The following is a 20,519-nucleotide window of genomic DNA, read 5'->3' as shown; positions in this document are numbered from 1 at the left end:
GACGGGGAAATAATTTATAGGTGTCTCTTTCTCGGTTCATTATGCAAATATTCGACGCATAAAAAGTTATATATGTATATATATATTCTAAAATGAATTAGTGTTTTACTTGTATATTGTGCAGTGTAAAATAAGTGATGTCTCTTTGAAAAAATTAAATAGTTAAACAAACACTTAGGGTAATTTTATATTTTTATTGTACATTACAGTTACTCCTATGTTCTTAATAAATAAAAAAAGCATAGCTGATATTAATGAAGTTTTTTGAATTTTCACATTTGGTGTCCAATCCAATTGCCTCGTAATTTTTTGGATCAATTTTTTTGTGTCAGCTGTAAAGGTGTATTCTCAGTTTTTTTACAATTACAGGGGTCAAGATTTTTATAAATAAAAAAATGACTGAAAAATATAAATTACACGCAAACAGATAAAAGGTGTCGTCACTTCTAATATACACTGATTATTTTCACATCCAAAATGGGATATCTTCTTTTACATGATAAATCAGCACATGTTAGCCGTAAGGACACGAGGTAACTTTTATAATAATTTTATTTTTTGTTATTTCTTGTTGATTACAAAGTGATTCTTGATTTTTTAATTATTTGAATTTGATTTATTTATTTATTGATTTTATCTTTATGTTTTTTAATTAAAATTGATCATCATTATTCTAATTCCTATTTATTTTTCTTTTAGATATTTTTTTCTAATCGGATTAAATTTTTTAGTTTTATCCATAATCATTTGATTTTAATCTTTTTTTGTTGAATTTAATTCTAATTCTTATGATTACAATTTCTTTTATCTTGAGTTCTTTGTGTAATTAAATTTTTTTCTTGCAATTTCACCTTGATTTCATTGATTTTTCATATTATTTTAGTGTATATTTTTTATCATATTTTTAAAATTCAATCCACGAATCAACACATCTCATACCGCAAGTTAGGTTGAATGATCAGTGTTATTAGAGTTAATCAGATTTTTTTATCATGTAGGAAGTAAAAATGATACTATTTTGATAGAAAAATATCGGTAAAAAAATCAACAGATGTTAAGATGATTTTCTCCTAACTAATAGCTTGATTTTTTATCCAACTAGAAAATAAAGATAATATTATTATGATAAAAAAACAACAAAGAAAAAATTAAATTATGATCATTTTTCTTTTATTTGTTCTTTTTTTTTTTAATTTCATCCATTTCCATTAGATCCTGTTTTGTTTATATATCAAATATGATACTCATTCTCATTATTTATGTTATTTTTATTATTTTATTAGCCTTTTTCTTTCAATTTTGTCTTTTAGTCTTTTATTTCATTTCTCTCTTTTTTTTTATACTTAGTCCTTGTTTTTTATTTTTTTTAAATCCTTCTCTTGATTTTTTTCTTTTAATTTTGTTCATCGATATTTTATTTTATTTTATTAATCTAAATTAGTTATCGTTATTTTAATTGTTTTTTATCTATTTTTTAGTTTATTTTTCAATTGAATCCCTCGTTATTTTTTTCATTAGTTTTTATATCAGGTTTAACTCTCATTATTTTAATTACTATTCATTTTTTTATATATTCTTCAGTGGCTAGGGATTTTATTTAAGATTTTTTTTTATATTTTATATGGTCATCTCGATTCAATGGCTAAAGTTGCTAATCTTAAATACTAGCTAGATTTAATTTAAGTATATTTTTTTTAATTTCATTATTTGATAGCAGGCTATCAAGCCTTTATTTTATTTTATTTATCTTTCATTTTTTTGAGGCTACCTTGGATCGCTGGTTAATCAAGTTAATTTAGATTCATTCGGATTGTCATCATTTGAATATCTTTTTTATATTATAAAAAAATTGATCTATCTCATGGCTTCGTGTGAGCAAAAAAATATAGTCATTACTATTATAGGCCAGAATCCCCTCCGGTCTGTGTTTTAATTGTATTTTTTATATTTGATCTTGTCTATTTTTGTGTTTGAAAAGCATTTTTTTAAAAAAACTAAAACTTATTTATTTTTTATTTACTTTAAATTAATATTTATTTTGTGTTTTCAGATTATTTTTATGCATTGATGTTAAAAATAATTTTTTTAAATAAAAATATATTATTTTAATACTTTTCTAATTAAAAAACATTTTGGAAAGTTACCACAAATACACATTCAGGTATTCTATAAAAATCTAGATTATAAACATCCAGGTTCAATTTTGTCATCAAATTATTTTCTCCAAGCTTCCTCTAAGATTAAAATCCAAGAAGGTAAATTAATAATAAAAAATAAGTTGCCATCTTAGCTTAGAGAAGTGCTTAAATGATTTGTCGTTTAACTACTTAATTTAATAATTTTTAATTGAATATATACACACACAGACTACGCGTGCTTATAAAAATTACATGAAGATAATGAATGGGTTTTTTTTTTTAATCACGTTTGATGGAGCATGTAAAAAAAATTAGGGTTTTGTTCATCATTTGTAAACATACATCTGTTAGTTTGCAATACTCAGAAACTTTTATATAAATAAACCATCCATGCTTTATCATATTTGACATTGAGGTATTTTTAACACAACTGTTTTCATCTTTTTATCTTTTTTGTTTTAAAAAGGCTTAGTTAAGGCTTTGTTTACCTTGAAGGGTTTTTTTTATATATATAAAAAAAAGCAAGATCCAGGACATTTAGAAAAAAACATTGTAATTAAAAAAATGTTTATACTTTTGATGGAAAAAAAAGACAAAACATTTTTTTTAATGTACATTATTTTTAAAATAAAAATACATTAAAAAATACCAATGAGTCAGCAATTATTACTGTCACTAGTGATACTTCAATATTTATAAATTGTAGATGCAAGATCCATTTGATTCATGATTCAATCCAAATTTCAAATTGAGGTTAGATAGGCCATTCAAGTTTAACTAAGCCAGTAAAAATATATTTTTTTAAGATGATTTTTTAAAGTTAAATAGTATTATTTTTAAAAAACTAAATTCAAATATAATCAAGTTATAACCAAATAATACACCGAGGCTCGTAGCCTCGCGATCCTAACATGGTTTTCTTATCCAAACATCTCGGGTTCAAATTTTAGCGTGCATGTCTATCACTCTCGCGGTGTCTTATTTATCTATTGGACTTGCAGGATATTCAATAGATCCAGAAATTAACCGTGATGCGCGTAAGCTGATCTGTAAATCCCATATTATCAAAATTATAATCAAATAATAAATTAACTTGTTAAATTATCTAAGCTTGATTATTTTAACTTTTATTTAATTTAATATAAAACTGGGTTGTAATTAATTTCTAGATTGAAAAAATCATTTAATTAATATGTTATATTAAATTGGGTTTTATAACATTGTTTTGGATTGCAATATAAAGCTTAAATATGAGAGGATATCAAAATAAAACGAAATCAACTAGCCTGGGATCATCCGCTTTTTATAAAACAGGCATCGACAGCATTCGACCATATACTTTTGTATTGTTATACTTGCCCGTTGCTTTTCAAAGAAAAAGAAGCAGAAGAAGAAAGAAATCAGTTTTTATGGTTAAAAAAATAAAACAATGTCCATGTCAGTCACTATTACTGCGTCGGAGTTATTTATTCTTCGAGTATGGAAATGGGACATTTAATATTCTTTTTATGGTTCTCCATGGTAGTATTTAGTTGTTATACCGAAATATTAAAAACAGATAGAAAAGATAAATTAAAAAATGAGATAAAGATTAAATTATATTTGATATTAATATACAAAATCAAATAATTATTTTTATATTTTATTTATTTATGACATACAAGATAAAAAAATGAAAACAAATATTATACCATTAATCTGAATTATCGTTAAACTTACATATTTTGTAAAACAACTAGATAAACATGTATTTTTTACTTCGTATCAGAGAAAGTGTTAAAATTAACAATATTATAATAATATATTTATGCATCCATCCTTGGTTTCCCAGTCAAATATATTTTTATTTTTAATATCTTCATCACTTTTATATAAAGGACAACAATCAAACCTCGCATAAAAGTTGGTTTTTTAGGGGGTTGGTGGCCGAGTGTTGCAACCATCTTTTACTGAGTTTTGATTTTTTCTTAATTTTTAAATTATTTTAATACATTGATATTAAAAATATTTTTTTTAAAATAAAAAATATTATTTTAATATATTTTAAAATAAAAAAATACTTTTAAAAATAATTTATTTCCATGTCTCAACTTTAGGGGGTTGAAAACATATATTTTTAAAAATGTTTTTGACATAGCCGTAGAAGGCTAGAGGATATACCATGGAGGGTCTGGAAGCATGAAAATAATTATTTTTTAAAATGTTTTTATTTAGAAATATATTAAAATTATATTTTTTTAAAATTGTTTTCATTGTTAACGTATCAAAACGATTTATAAAAACAAAAAAAGAAAAAGATAATTTAACGTAAAAAAATCATTTAAAAAAATACTTTAAAAAAAACAAACAATTTTATAAATAAAGACCTCCATGGTACAATTAACCAGTCTTTATCGCGGTCAGGCATTATAAATTTACAATCGAGCACACGTGTCTTTTTGGCGTGCGTGTTGTTTTTAATCGTGTACAACAGTGCATTTGTGGCCATTTTGAGGCGCACATGTACTCAGTACTCTCTATGTATTTGCTGTCCTTCGAGCTTACAATTTGTTCTTCATGGTGGAGTACCCAGAGGGTTAGATGACCCCTCACGGCTCATATCGTGGGCCATAGAATCCCTGTTTAAAATTCAAAAGCGAACTGGCTCGCTGATCGGCTGTGATTGTCTTGGTCACGTGAACATATATTAATTATAACCCATACTTGACCCTGCCGCGTTTCAAATATTTTTTAAAAATAGAAAAATTATATATACATATTTTTTTGACATGGTTCTTAATAAAAAATAAATAAATAAATTATGTATATGTATTATAAAATAAATCAATAATTATTTATGTTAATAAATGATAAACTATAAATGATAACTAAAAAAAATAAAAGATAAATATATATCAATAAATTTAATATCACAAGTAAAGATATCTGTTTGACTTTTTCCAACATTTATATACGAAGTAAACATCGTTAGGGCTTAGCAAGCCTGGCTTTCCTATGTGACCCATTTCATCAGGACCCGTTCAATTAATTCCTTGATTTTTTAATTGCAACCCGAATGAGAAATATACAGTCTGCCCATAATGTTTTAGAAAAAAATGGAGGATGCATATGATGACTTGTCTAAATTCCAGTAACTAAGATGTTAAGAATTAGAACTAGTGTTTTTTACTGAAAAAACATGTTCTTCAACTTATTTTTTACTTGGAATATTTTAAAGTCGTGATAAATCTATTAATAATTTAAAAAATTATTTTAAAAATCAAAATAAATCAAAAACAAAAAATTAAAACCAAGCTCGCATATATTTTTCATAAACTTTAAAAGTAAAAAAAAAAACATTTAATATAAAATTTTGTCATCAAATGAATCACTTGACAAAATTACAAATTGTTTTTTGTGGTATAAATTGTTGTTAATGATATTTTTTTCTTTTTATTATTAAGATTTGGTTACTTTTTTTTTTTTTAACTAGAGACTAAAAAAATAAATGTTTATACTAAAATTAAATTTGAAAGAATTGAGGCACTAAATTATATAATTTGTATTATTTTTAAAATTAAAATATCAAAATATATTTTTTCTTGAAATTTTTTGCACACGGCCTATGTTTAGTGTCTTTTTAATTTTGATTCCTGTCATTCCAATTATGCTATTATCTAAAAAAATTAAATTAATTAGTTTTCAATTAAAATTAAATTGATTGGAATAAAAAATTAAGGATTAAAATTTTGTGAAAAATAAATAGAGTTATCCACTGTGTTTAACACCTGTGTGAAGGTGAAATTGTTGTCTGCAAGTATTCACCCCACGTATTTTGGTTTTTAAGTAATTATGATTATCATATCTTTAAATCTACAGAGTGGATAATTTTTACGTTTGTAAATTGTTTTTTTTTTAAAAAAAAAAGAAGTTCACGGACTCTTTTCTTCTTTGAGGCGACAGGATAATTTTTTAATAAAACTATACTTGATTATCGGCGATCAATATAATTGTAAATCAACTGGTTAAATCATGAGAAGTTAAAATAATTTCTGACAAAGCAATTGATGAATCCACCTGAGGATTTGTTGTTGCCTGTTGTTACAAGATCTAATATAATATCGGGTCTTTTAACTCGTAGTTATGGTATATTGTTGGTAATTAGCATAATTAAAAAATAATTGATTTAAGTTATCGAGATAAATTACTATGACATGGTAAATAAAAATAATTAATAGTCCACGACTTGAAACACTCTTGACTATAATGCATCCAGGTATCTGTAGAAATTGCTCTACTCTGAGTCAAGTTGATGGAAGAAGGAGGTGGATTTATTGAATCTTATAATGGGTTTATCTTACGCACAACCACTTTCAGGCCTCTATTTTTTAACCCAGGTGAGACAAAAATGTGACATCGTATAATTAATTAGAAAAATATTATAAAGATGCTTAAATTGACCTTGGTTGAACAGTGTGCATGCTCGATTTATTCCTGATGTGGGCTGACTACGTAGTTTAATTGATTCTTTTATGTAGTGATCCATGTTTTTTTTTTAATCAATGAACTTAAATTGCACATTAAATGTACTTGATATGCTTCTTCTGATATTAGATATAGGTTGTACGAGATAGATGGTACTTGCTACATTGGAGGTCTATTATTTTTTTTATAGAAGAAAGATATAAAAGGATGTAAATTTATTTTTCAATAAAAATATAAGATTTTAGTTATTAATTTGAGATAAAAAAATAAAAAATTAAATTTAGTAAATTTGTTGAATCCATCATTTGAGACATCACATCAAAATAATTCTATGTAAAAAAATATAAAAAAATTACTAATTTTTATATAAAAAAAAAATTCTTATGATGCTGTTTAAAATTAAATATCAATAATGAAACTAATAAATTTAATTTAATTAAAAAATTAAATATATTAAAAAAAAATTAAATCTGACAAAAACTCAAGATAACTCTTATTGTTTAAAATTAAATCTAACAAAAACTCAAGATAACTCTTATTGTTTTAAAAGAAAGATAAATAATATAAAAAAAGAGCAAAAAAGAATGTTAGAATGTGAAATATGAAGAAAAAAGGCAAAGAAAAAAAAAAAACAAGTCCCAAAACTTTGTAAATGTGGGATAAATTTTCAAATTCATAGTATGTTAAATTCTTCATTCGGGCTCAACTTGAAAGCTCAACATCTAAAAATTAAAAGTTGAAAGATGAAATTCATTAACTTAATTCAATTTGAAAACAAAATTCATTTAAAAAATCTAAATTGATTCGGGCTCAATTTAAAAACTCAACACCTAAAAAATTAAAAATTGAAAGATAAAATCCATTAACTTAATTCAATTTAAAAACAAAATTCATTTAAAAAATCTAAATTCAACAAACATAAGTTAAAAAAACTAAAACAACCTATGTTATTTTCATAATAACTGGAAAGTACTATAAAAAATAAATTGAAAAATAACAAAATGCTAAAGAATAGAAAAAAAAACCCAAAACAAAAGAAAAAACCCCCTAAAGAAACCCATGCTAACTTTGTAAATCAATGTAAATCTCTTGGACACACGAACCATTAAATTTAGATTGGGATTTAGCTAAGAAATCAAACACTTAGCTAATTAAAATGTCAAAAAATAAAATAATAAAAAAATCAATCTAGATAAATATTTTGCAAGGTAAAAAAATGCAAAAAGAATTAGATTTTACAATGAAAAAATCTAAATAATAATGAAATTGAAAAAATAAATAAATTATCAAGATCATCTAAAATTAAAAAATAGTAAATAAAAAGAATATAAATAAAATCTAATAAATAAAAATATCAATTATGGATGAAATTGAAAATATTTTTTAATTTAATAAATTATGATAAATTAAAAAAAGATTACAACTAAGAGGACAAGGATAAAATTAAAAATCTCTAAAAATACAAAGCTTAATTCATATTCAAACTAATATTAAAGAATAAAATTAAAAAAATAACAAAAAAAACTTGGAATCCAGGTTAGCAAACCATGAAAGTTAAAAAAACTATAAAATTTAATCATCAACCAACCCAATACTTGATTATAAAATTAAAAAATAACCAATTAAAAAAAAAAGTCAACATGACTCACTTGTTGAATTTACAAGCCAAGTTATTTGACCGTGATAATTCTATGAAAAAATTAAAAAATAATTTTGAATTTTAATTCTCAATAAACACAATATAGAAAAATAAAATTAAAAAATATGATTAGAAAATAATTTAAGTCAGCATGACTAATTTTTAAAACTTGTAACCAGAGTTGTTATAAGTTCAAAATAACTTTATAAAAAATAAAATAAATTAAATTATAAAATTTAATAACTAAAAAATTTAATGTTGAGTGATTATTTTTAAAAAAAAAAAATCTAAAAAAAAATTGAAAACCAAAGCAAATTTATTTTGGACTTTTACTGTTAATTAATACTGCGAAGAGCCAAACTCTGACGTTTATCGTTAGAGTAGAAAGCAAAGCTCTTTTAGTAAATATCATTTAATTGATAATATACTACACATCTACTCCTTCCAACTCGCACAGAGGAAGGGCTCGTCAAGGAAAACTGTATTTATTTGTTTCTCTAACATGCTGGTTTGAACATGCGCGTGGCAGATGACAGAAACAGATGCAAGTCAGGCATGAGAGATTTTTTCGCCCAAAATAATTCACCTTTTCGCTCAAAATAATTTATCTGCTTTAGAAAGAAAAAAATGAATGGAAATGAAAATAAAACACTAGCTAGAAAAATCAACGTTGGATTGAGCAAAGTATACAACTGCAATTTTGTTTATTATGAGCTATGATATCAATCATGTTATCTTTATTTTTAATCCGTCCATAACAAGCATGGGCATGAATTTGTTTGTTAAGGGATCCAAGCATTTACCACCACATCACTGTTTTTTTTTTTTTAATATAAATATGCTTGTTTGTTATTTTGATAGTCATTATTTTGCTAGTAATATATTGATATAATATTATTTATTTATTTTTCTAAAACATTATTTTTGATATAAATATAAGAGAACAATAAAAAAATATTTGAAGTAAAAGAATATTTTTCATATTTTTTTTTAAAGAAAAGTTTTTGTAGGCTGATGTTTTGCAAGATTACTTCAGAGTAATTATCATGCTTTATTAATGACTCGTTCAGGGTTATAATAGCAAATATAATTTAAAATATTTTTTATTTAAAAATGTATTAAAATGATATATATTTTTATAAAAATACTAATTTAAAAATCAGCATAAACAATTTGAAAATATAAAATATAATAACAAAATTTTTTAATTTTTTTTAAATACAATTTCAATCCTATTATCGAACACATTCCAAACCAAAAACAAAAGGAAAGAAAACTACTACATTGCTAGAGATTCAAGACAATAAAATTTGATAAATAAAATAGGACATCGATTACTTTATGTGACAGGCTCTAATTTTTTTTAAAAAACTTCGAATACGTCAAGTCAATGTCATGACAAAAATCTGTAATAATTTTTCAACTGCTCGTGATAGTACCATATCAATCTTGTTCTCGTACGAGGGAAACAGTACAATTGAATTAAGAATCTTATGATATGATTAAACGCAATTGCTCCGTGAATAAGAACCAAAAGCTAATCAACGGAAAACATACCATCATCATCATGGAAAATCACAAAAGGCAACATCACGGAGGAAAAGCTTGCTTTCATTGAAAGCAATCATTGTCTAAAGCTGAACACAGAAAATAGCATTACAGAATAAACTAACAAGCGATAATTAATCTCTAGTCAAGAAAATAAACATGTCTCTGTAGCTTGAAAGATCTTTTTCCACGATTATACATTAAAGGCGTGGTGTTTTTGAAATTATTAACATTTAATACCTGCTGCGACATATGATTCATTTATTATTTGGGTGTTTCGTGTGTGTGTCTGTGTGTTTGTGCTCATACAGTGCGAATAACACACATTCAATGCACATGTAAGCGGACTTAAAAAACCAACTCGTGGATCGCGATCCTAATTGAACTGTGAATTGCATTGAAGCTTCATAAATAACCTTTCGTTACAGAAAAGAAAAAAGGCGAAAACACATCACCGATGGCTTTTGATTGAAAGCGTCGCGTGTCACAAACCTATTGTTCTATTATTCTTTAAACATTGAAAGGATGGAATGCTATTTTTGCCAACATCTTGTGATTGTTAATATTAATAATTATTAAAAATTTATCTGATTATTAATTTGAAAAAATATAAAAATTAATTAAAATATACGTAAACTACCTATAATATTCTCACATAAATAAAAAATAAAATTACTTGCCCCTATTTATTTTCAATTCGAAGTATATATAAAACCGAACCGCGAACGAATAATCATTTAACTTTTTCCGCAAAAACTGATGAAATGGTATGATGATTGCTGAAGAAATGTCCCACATAAACAGGCTACCTGCATGAACCCGCCAAGCCAAATAATTCAGCGAGCGTGGGGTATGAAATAGAGAAAGGACAGTTTTCTTTTTATTAAAATAAGAAAGAGAAAGGACATGCTACGTGTCATAACTTTAAACCACAAACTCGAGCATCAATGCTCGAGGGGTCATGTACAAAAAGGGCACCCAAATTCTAAATCACAGCATCACGACTTTTTAGCCTCTAATCTAATCCCGTGAGAGCACGCACGTGATAGATTAAGACAAGGAGGTTCTTGAATCCATAAATTCCCATTTTCACCGACAAATATTAGCCTCTGTAAAAGCCGTAAACCCACCTTCCAGTTCACATTCACTCAGCACGTCATCAACTGCCTACTTGATTAACAGTTGGAGCAGCTAGATTACTTGGAATCGCCCTCTCAGCTGCCAACGTGGAGTAAACTCCATTGAGGTGACGTGATCGATGAACCTAAGTCGTGGTGACTCTATAATTACCTGTAAAGGTGTGTTAAAAAAATGGGTCACGCGAGTTTTAACAGTCGATTCGTCCACTCGCGAGAGAGACTGCAACCATAATATTTTTTTGTTCTGAACCACAGGTTTTGGATTCACCCGTGAATGGTTTAATTCTGTTGTCGTGGACCTGCTACATGTTTCTTACTTATACTGGCCACAGAGAGCTAGAAAACAATAAAGAGTCACGAGTGTCGATACTGATTCGCTTCACTGCAAGCCACAACATTCATATGTAACCAGATTGCTACCTCGATATGTTTGGTGTAATCAGAAATTTCTCCTTTTCTGTTTCTCTCTTTGACCTCGTGAAAGAGCAGTGATCAGGTGATCAACAATAAATGGAATCACATGAAATCATGCATGTATTGTGATGCAATATATTTTCTTCATGAATGTGATATCTTTATTTGCACTAATTTAAGTGGGAATTAAATTCCGCGAGAGAATGTGACATCTCTAATCAAATTTTGATGTTTTATATATATCTGATGTTACGGTGGAAAATGCTTTTTAAAATTATATTTTTATTTAAAAATATATTAAAATAATTTTTTTTTTGAGATTAAAACCATGAGAGAGCACCAAAAATCCATTAATTTGATATTTTTTCACGTTAAACGTTTACAAACACAAAAACAAATTGCCTTGTAGTTTAACATGAAAGGGATGAATACAAGTCCTTTAATGATGTCACATAATGATAGAAAAACCTAACAAGTAGTTTATCATAAACTAAAATAGAATGGCGTTGCGATGCGTAAGAAGGTTGATTGTCCGTGTTCAGGATACGGCTAAAATAACTGTCATAATAAGGGTTTGGCAGATGTAGTTAACTTGTTAGTTACAAAACACAATCAATCAAGACTCTGTTTAAGTTGTTGGCCTCTCTTCAGGGTTTTGTATGCGTACAGTAATACACAAGCTAAAGCCATATATTGGAACGTCAAAATCACCCTTTTGTTTTATGTAGAGCCAATTTCTAGTTAACACCACGGATCAGGCTGGGTTGCTTTTGTTAGCATTCCTTCCATACGCATCTCATGGATCTTATCTTCTGGCTTCAATCGTAGGCACAATGACTGTGTAGTTATTCAATTGGAACAGTCCGCTTAATTCTAATTCCTCATTAACTGCAAATAGCTATACGAGGAACTCTCCGATTTCAGTGATCATGACAACTAATTAACTTAAATTCTGGATGCACACTGATTGTATAAAACGTTTCCTGTTTGATCCATAGGCTATGCATGTAGAGGACAGGACTTGCTTCCATTCCTTGTTTATTTTTCCGAAAAGAAAAAAAAAAGGGATTTGTCTATGAATGCTTGTTTGTTGTTTTAGAAGCCCTGCACGCAACGCAAGCCTAATACAACTGTTTTTGGCACTTTGCTCTAGAAAATATGGGCCACAAGGCAGTTTACAAGCTAGCTCTGTTGAAGACACAAATCCTTCCCAGCCCTACCTTTCCCCTTTTAGGCAACTAAAAACAACAAATGATTTTCTATTGGAAAGGGGAAAGAACAACAGAGGAAAACTGACCATGTATGATGTATTATATATCAAATGAAGGGGAAATTATACTACTTAAGATGATAGAATTAATGTCTCGTCAAGTGCACTTGAAACTAATCGTATCGTTGAGAGAACGGCCAATTGTGGCTTAGCCAAGCGATCCAGTAGTATTTTCCTCTCTCCCCTCCAAGTTTCAATAGAACTAAACAAAATGTGAGAAAACATGACAAACAGAAATAAAAGGTTAGATGAACACATTGCTTTCCACTGAACTTTCAAGCGCGTTCTGCAAAATTTGCCACACAAGGTCAATCCTCCAAATTTAATCCCCAACTGTTATTAAAGAAACAATAGTATTTCAATCGACAGGAACATGACACGTGCCGACCATATACAACAGAACCATTTTTTGGAGGTCCTTTATAGGAGTATAAATCAACCCCCCTTCCACTTCACTTGAGGCCCCTAGCAGCTGTTAAAAATTCTCTCTTGTGCTGTTTCTCACTTAATAACTTTGAGAAGCTGTACTTGTCATTGTTTTACGTTGACAAAATTCTTGATTTCTTTTTATTTCTCACAGAACAGTGACACCACCACCCTTCGTTTCATTTTCATGGAGATCATTCGTGGTTTTTTCGCCATTTGCATTGGGGTGTCCCTTCTGCTTTACAATTCAAGCAATGTAGAAGGAAGGTACCATTACCATAAGCCAAAGAACAAGGGATCCAAAAATATAGGGTCCCCCGTTTCTCCACCCCCTGATGATACCCCGGATCCTCAAAACCCCATTGCCCCTTCATCCCCTTCTAATCCTCCTTCAATCCCTGCAGACCCTTATCCGAACGATCCTGGAAATACCAGTTCAAGCTGCATTTTCAATGTAATGGATTACGGGGCAATTGGTGATGGTTCCACTGACGACACCGATGCATTCAGGCAGGCTTGGAAAGAAGCTTGTGGAGTGGAATCTGGTGTTATTCTGGCTCCTTCAGGTCATTCTTTCATGATTACCTCAACAATTTTCACAGGTCCATGCAAGCCAGGACTTGTGTTTCAGGTAAAACATTTATATCCATAATTCTGATTGTTTTTGTATAACCTTGCCATGTCTAGTCTACTGTGGCTTACAGAAAATTGTAATGTGAATAGGTGGATGGGTACCTGATGCCGCCGGATGGACCGGATTGCTGGCCAGAAAAAGATAGCACAAAGCAATGGCTTGTGTTTTATCGACTTGACGGTATGACTCTCACTGGAAAAGGAACCATTGAAGGAAATGGAGAGAAATGGTGGGATCTACCCTGCAAACCTCACAGGGTAATATTTCTTGAATGAAGTCAGCATTTCATTAATTCTGTAATCGAACCAAATTAACATTTTCTGTCGCAATGTGAAATGATTCCAGGGCCCAAATGGATCGACATCAAAAGGACCGTGTGATAGCCCTGCTGTAAGTGAAAATTTTCTCCACATAATTTAGATAAAAATTGAATCAATCACTACATACTTTCGCCATACTTTAACCGCTACAAATTGTTAATTGTTTCAGTTAATTCGCTTCTTCATGAGCTCCAATTTGACAGTCAGTGGCTTAAGAATACAGAACAGTCCCCAATTCCATATGAAATTTGATGGCTGTGAAGGAGTTTTGATAGAAAAACTGTCCATATCTTCCCCTAAACTTAGCCCCAATACTGATGGGATTCACATAGAGAACACTAAGGCTGTTGGCATATACGACTCTTCCATTAGCAACGGTACGAGAAACTACAAAAAAATACAACGCATTCTAATTTATAATCTCTCTTTGCAGATTAATTATCTGCTATCAAGCTGTTTCTAATAATGGATTCCTCAAATTAAACAGGTGACGATTGCATATCGATCGGGACAGGATGCTCGAATGTTGATATAGATGGTCTCACCTGTGGTCCCAGTCACGGGATTAGGTACAATCTTCTCTCTGTTTCAATTAAATAGGTATCATGGTTGTATTTAACCACCAACCACCAGTTCACTGTGTGAAGCTATTTTTTGGTCTCTTTTCATTACAGTTGAGGCTATGCTTGGCCCTACAACATGATGGCCATTTGACAGTTTTTCTGTGTTTGATAAATACCATTTTGTCGACGCACAGAAGTATTTATCATTTATCACAAAAAAGTAATTCAAAAAGTTGATTTAGAAAGGAAAAAAAAAAAAAAAACCTAGCCAAGAACTTGATTTCCACCTTGACGTGATCGTCACATAGCAAAATGCCATTTTGCATTTTTGCTAAAATTTTATAGAGAAAACTATCTATTGAGGCAAGGCCTGTTGATTGAATGTGTTTTTTCTTTTTCCTTTTCTTTTTCTTATAGAATTACAAATATGAAGTTCCACATGATTTTCATATTCTTGTTGAATTTACTTATATAGGGTGCACCAAGTTAACTCTAGTTCAAGATTCTAAAACTCTGCATTTTCCCTCTGTTTTCTGCAGCATTGGAAGCCTGGGAGTGCACAATTCCCAGGCATGTGTAAGAAACATAACCGTCCGAAATTCAGTAATAAAAGAATCAGACAATGGACTGAGGATCAAGACATGGCAAGGCGGCACGGGTTGCGTATACGACATAAACTTTGAAAACATCCAAATGGAGAATGTTAGGAACTGCATGAACATAGACCAATACTACTGCCTATCGAAGGCTTGTCTAAATGAGACCTCAGCTGTTTATGTCACAGGCGTTACATACAGGAACATTAAGGGCACATATGATGTTAGAACCCCACCAATACACTTTGCTTGTAGTGACACAGTAGCCTGCACAGATATAATTCTGTCAGATGTTGAGCTTCTCCCTGAAGAAGGTGAATTGATGGATGATCCCTTTTGTTGGAATGCCTATGGAACTCAAGAAACAGTGACTATTCCTCCTATAAATTGTTTAAGAGAAGGACAGCCTGAGAGTCAAGGGGAGGTCTCCTCTGTTGGTTGCTGAGATATAATTGCAATCATACTAGTAGTTTTGGTTATTGCCAATACTATTGTACCATATAGGACAGGCGTTACATACAGGAACATTAAGGGCACATATGATGTTGTAGAACACGGGCTGTTTTTTCTTACCTTCGACTGTGTAATTGATTGTTTTTTATTTCCTTTCGTAGTGCCATAGATTAGAGTGGATTTTACCATCATTATTATTATATAAAAGATTGAGTTTTTATTTTTATTTTTTGAGAAAGAAGATTTAGGTATTAACATACCAAGAAGATACACCGATGCCCCCACCACCCCACAAAAAAAAAAAAAAAATCTACAGTTTTTTTACACTTTGAAATGAACTCAAAATATCTAATCGTAGGGAGTTATTAAGTTTAATGGATTTTGGTGGACTTGATTTTTATAGCTTTTCTTTACAGTCAAGCTATCATATTTAAAGTTCAAACTATAAAACTACCACCAGCATGTTGATCTCCAATATCAAATCAAGGGCATCTATCAAATTACTCAGCAACGAAAAAGGAAAGGCAAATAGATATCTACATGAATATACTATAAAGAAACAACTTTATTTTAACCACGCGCTTAGCCCTATTGCCCCTTCACCGTTGGGTTGCCACTGAAGGGGAAGCAGAGAAAGAGACGAAAACCACACACACGCTTCTCTGAAAACAATCCAGCTAATCGTCTAAGCCCACCAACAAATGGGCTAAGTAGGTCTATATGTTCCAGTTTACACAACCCAATAAGTGCAACAACACGCACCAGAAACGCACCGCCAAGCAGTTTCTTTTTCATTTTCACCGCTGCAATAGCAAATTGAGACACTCGCTCGTTCACGCGTCAGTTGTCTCTCTCTCTCTCTCAAGAAACGATGCCGTCATTGCAAACTGCGCTGCCTCCTGAACTAGCCAACAACGTGATTAGAGTTAAGTATCATTTTATTTCTGCCTCAATTAAATCTACACTAGTAGTAATTATTCAGATCCCTGATTTTCATGGCTTTAATTGCAGCTTTACCGTGAATGTCTTCGACGAGCTAAATATATTGGTCATCAAGTAAATAATTTCTCTCTACTTATTTATGTTTTGATTAATTGAGCTCATTGATTAGATTAGCGACACTCAACATAGCTGCTAGATAAGTCAGACTGTGCCGGAGTAGCTCCTGCTAAGGTGCTAATTTTGTGCGGCCTCTAGAGCTAACACTAGACATCTTCTAAGCTTGAGAGTGGAGGTATTATCCATGCATGCAACTCAGAGTAACTGTGAAGTGGAGACTGTTTTGTTATTTTTAATTTTCGAAATCATTGGCTGATTTGGAGCAGTTTGTGTTTCTGATGAGGCATGCAATGGAGTTGTCCACCGTCTATGGATGCTCTATTGGCTGGGTGTTTCTAGTTGCAGAGAATTCCTGAGAAAATATGTTGTTCTATGTTATACTGGTCGATTTGGCTTGCTAAGATGAGTTAGTTTTCTAAAAGGTGCTACGTGTCTGGATTAATTAAAGTAACCATGGATGGCTTTCCATATAGCTCTTCTGATTTAGTTTGATTTGCAGATGGTATTATTAGATAGGAAATTACGTTTGCAATTCTCCTGGATTGATGAAGTTGAATACTGATGGCTTGTTGCTTGGTACGCTTGGGCTTGCTGGTGTTGGTGGGTTTTGAAATATAGTTTCTCGTTCTCAATAGTTGCTTGTATTATAAATTCTAATTTTGTTCCACTGCTAGTTGCACTTAAAGCACTTGTGATCTCAATTAATAGAGGTATGATGATTGGTGACAGACTGGTTGTTGAAACAGATTCAGCATTGGTGGTTGGTTGGATAAAGCAGGGATAAGCCTTGGAAATACCATGTCGGTTTTGTTAATTCAGTCTTTTAGGAAGCCGTGTGATCAAGTAGGTTTTTTCCATACTTTGTAAGAAGGGAGTAGCATGGCTGATTTGTTAGCAAGGCAAGGGGTTCAGAGACCATCTGATTTTGTTGTTTGGCTATACTTTGTGTTTTGGATAACAGTTGGGTTTTGAGCATACTCTACTACAAGGTTTGTTGATGAAAGGTCAACCAAAAATTTTTTTTGGTTATCCAAGATGCCCTGAATGGTGGTACTCTGATGTGGAATTGGGGTACTGATTTTGGTATTCAACTCTTACTTTGGTTTGTTGTATAGTTATGTTAGATGAGCCATGTTGGCACTCATCAACATCACCTAGAATGCTACTGGTTGTTGTTTTAACACTCCATCCTCCTTGGGTGACATGTTCAAGCTATAAGAGGTGGCATGTTAAGGCTTTAAGATCTAGGCTTTTTCTTCTTTGTTGGTGATCTGGTGTGTAACTCCACCCGTGTGGGTTTTTGTAATTTCCTGTCCTTGCAGTAACTTCTCTGCAATGGAATTTAAAGAATCTAGTCCTGGCTTCTTAAAAAAGAATGAAAAGAAAAGAAAAGGGGGCACCATCAGTATTTTCTTGTTTCAATTAGCTTATTACTTATTTTTAGTCGATGTGTTAATATTTGTGTTTTAATTATCCTGGCAGCAACATAACACGGAGCTTCTTGTCAATATGGTAAGGCAGCAGTTTAAAAGAAACAAACATGAGACTGATCCAGAGAAAATTCAAAAGTTGAAGGATGAGTAAGTTGAAATTCGCTTTGTTTTCCACAATGTTAATTTTTAGCTTCTTCTTGTGTTTGTTTCATTTCATGTAATATGCCATATGTCCATGTTTTAGGAACGGTTTCGCATGCTATGTGTCGAGTATCTAGAAGCAAATTACTTGATTAGGCAAACCAAGATGAAAATTTTATTGTTTTATATTTAAAGTGCAAAACAGCTCCTTGTTTAATTTGTTTGGTCGAATACCAAGGTGGATTGTAGGATACACTTCGACTTGTAGTTTGTTCTATTTTTTATGGGAACGAGTTTGACGTCTTCTCCGTGATTGCAGTGCAGCGAGGGGACTTATAAATCACATACTCTATGAAGCTGAGAGGCTGTCTGGTCGTAGAGCGATCAAGAGTATTTAATGTTTCTTCAGAATCTTAAGTAGAGGAACGGGCCCCAGGATACAGTTGGTGAGTCAAAAGAAGTTTTAGGCCGTCAATCAGATAACAAAAGGGGTTTTTTTCTTAGTCGTCATCAATATCCCGAGCGTTAGAGGACCGTATACATAATGGAACTTGCATTAATGGAAAGATTCCGTGCTGGCAATGCATGCGGTTTTCTTAACAAGTATATCTTTCTTTACTTTCTTTCCTTCTTTCCCTCTTTTTTTTGCTTTCTTTTGGACAACCTTTGCAATTTCAAAGATGATGCTGCCCATAAACAAACAATAAATGGTAAAAGACTTGCAGTTCACATGGAAATCTACAGTGAAAGATCCGATATTTACAAATGGGTATGGCCGCACGAGTAAGGAAACAGCTATTAGCTAATCACAGCTATGGTAGGAAATATATTGGATTTTCCTTCACACGAATTTATTGGATTGGAAACAAGATTTATGTGTGAAAATTGTAAAGGTGCATGCCATGTGTGAAAGTGATAAGGTGAGGAGGATAAGAGAGATTTTTTAAACCGGAAACTTCAAATCAAAATCTCTTACAACATATTTGTTTCTACTGTTTTCACTTAGATCAATTAAAATGTCGTAAGCTTTAATTTAAGAGTTAATTGAATATCTTTTTTAATGAAAAAGTAAAACTAGTAAAAAGACCAGCAAATAATCTATCCATCCTTATCAAAGCCCCTGAGATATTTATGAGCTTATGATAGTACAATGGTTGACTTATATTTTTAATAGGATACAAAAATAAAATAAAATAATATTTATAGAGGGGATTATTTTTTTGGCACGACTATTTCATAATATTCATCAACACCACGCCTTCTATCAGCTACGGCCATCCACCAATACAACCACTCAAATTATAGATATAATCACTATATAACCATTATTTTATGTCATTCCACCGTAATGCTTTATCACCATTTTATTATCAATATAATTATTATTTTACCACCATCTTGTCATAATTCTCAAATACTGCTATCCTTGCAACAACAACAAAAAGTAACTACCATTCCATCATTATTGCTCTTGTTATCATTGCCATAACAACCACCATTTTGTGGCTACCAGTCTACTATCAATACTATTAGTATCACAAATATAACAATTATAATCTCACGACTACCATCACCATCCACTTATTTTTCTTATTTTATTACCATTATTTAAAAAATCATAAATGAGAAATAATACATATTATAGGAAAATATTTTTCTTGATATATCAAACAGTAAAAAATTATTTATTTCGAAAAAAAATCCATAGTCAGGAAAACATTTTCCACGGAACAAATGCACCCGTAGCTACTTCATTAAGAAGTAACGACATGCCTTGATAACGTGCAGGAAAGGCACGGGAACTCAGAATTGAGGGGTGGGTTGTGTTGAGCTTTAGCCTTGGATCGTGCGGTACAGAAGCTCAAAAGGCAAAGCATGCCGCGCTCTTACAGGCCCGTGGATGATTCAAACTAATGTTAATCTCTTGAAACATCCATTCCAAGCTAAGATGGAGCAGCCTGCTCAATTTGATTTGTTTAGTAAGGCGTGTATTTCTGCAAAGCAAATGGACAGTCATCCCAAGCTGAGAAAAGTCTGAAGTTGGGTAGATTCGTTCTAGTATCCAGAGAATGAGATCCTAATGGATAATGCTCGTTGCTTCTGCACAATTTGATTCAAATTGCTTGCAGACATCCTAATGGATAAATGTGTCGTTGCTGATTATTACCTTTTGCGGTCAAGAGAATAACACTTCATTTGAACATAACAATTTTGAGTTCCATCAATTGACTTCTTAATTGATGGAATCCCCCCCCCCCCCCCCCCCCCCCTCCTATTCTCCT

General features: G+C 30.8%; 2 protein-coding genes across 3 annotated transcripts; both read left to right on the top strand.

Annotated features, from left to right (window-relative positions):
• Positions 1 to 13,055: 13,055 nt before the first annotated feature.
• Positions 13,056 to 15,830, top strand: LOC105122018 (polygalacturonase At1g48100). The gene is made up of 6 exons (XM_011020922.1): positions 13,056 to 13,669; positions 13,762 to 13,929; positions 14,018 to 14,062; positions 14,162 to 14,369; positions 14,480 to 14,561; positions 15,095 to 15,830. The coding sequence occupies exons 1-6, from the start codon at positions 13,226 to 13,228 to the stop codon at positions 15,594 to 15,596; spliced, it is 1,449 nt and encodes a 482-aa protein (XP_011019224.1). The 5' UTR covers positions 13,056 to 13,225; the 3' UTR covers positions 15,597 to 15,830.
• A 426-nt stretch (positions 15,831 to 16,256) lies between these two features.
• LOC105122002 (uncharacterized) lies at positions 16,257 to 18,864 on the top strand. 2 transcript variants are annotated; one of them, XM_011020912.1, is made up of 4 exons: positions 16,257 to 16,529; positions 16,616 to 16,660; positions 18,146 to 18,243; positions 18,562 to 18,864. In XM_011020912.1, exons 1-4 carry the CDS (start codon positions 16,476 to 16,478, stop codon positions 18,590 to 18,592), a joined length of 228 nt encoding a protein of 75 aa, XP_011019214.1. In that variant the 5' UTR covers positions 16,257 to 16,475; the 3' UTR covers positions 18,593 to 18,864. The 2 variants fall into 2 exon arrangements, with proteins under 2 accessions (XP_011019214.1, XP_011019206.1); XM_011020904.1 differs by having other exon boundaries at positions 16,342 to 16,529; positions 18,557 to 18,864.
• Positions 18,865 to 20,519: the final 1,655 nt, after the last annotated feature.

The sequence above is a fragment of the Populus euphratica genome, unplaced genomic scaffold (assembly GCF_000495115.2).
Source record: "Populus euphratica unplaced genomic scaffold, PopEup_1.0 scaffold1.1, whole genome shotgun sequence".
Lineage (NCBI taxonomy): Eukaryota > Viridiplantae > Streptophyta > Magnoliopsida > Malpighiales > Salicaceae > Populus > Populus euphratica.
This window is presented reverse-complemented; position numbering and strand designations above follow the sequence as displayed.

What these genes read in the sequence shown, in the direction of transcription:
- LOC105122018 (XM_011020922.1), top strand. Translation starts at nt 13,226, where the DNA reads ATGGAGATCATTCGTGGTTTTTTCGCCATTTGCATTGGGGTGTCCCTT. An exon ending in AGCCAGGACTTGTGTTTCAG is followed by an intron (nt 13,670 to 13,761) that starts GTAAAACATTTA and finishes TAATGTGAATAG; the next exon opens with GTGGATGGGTACCTGATGCC. An exon ending in CGACTCTTCCATTAGCAACG is followed by an intron (nt 14,370 to 14,479) that starts GTACGAGAAACT and finishes CAAATTAAACAG; the next exon opens with GTGACGATTGCATATCGATC.
- LOC105122002 (XM_011020904.1), top strand. Translation starts at nt 16,476, where the DNA reads ATGCCGTCATTGCAAACTGCGCTGCCTCCTGAACTAGCCAACAACGTG. An exon ending in TAGCCAACAACGTGATTAGA is followed by an intron (nt 16,530 to 16,615) that starts GTTAAGTATCAT and finishes CTTTAATTGCAG; the next exon opens with CTTTACCGTGAATGTCTTCG. An exon ending in CTAAATATATTGGTCATCAA is followed by an intron (nt 16,661 to 18,145) that starts GTAAATAATTTC and finishes TTATCCTGGCAG; the next exon opens with CAACATAACACGGAGCTTCT.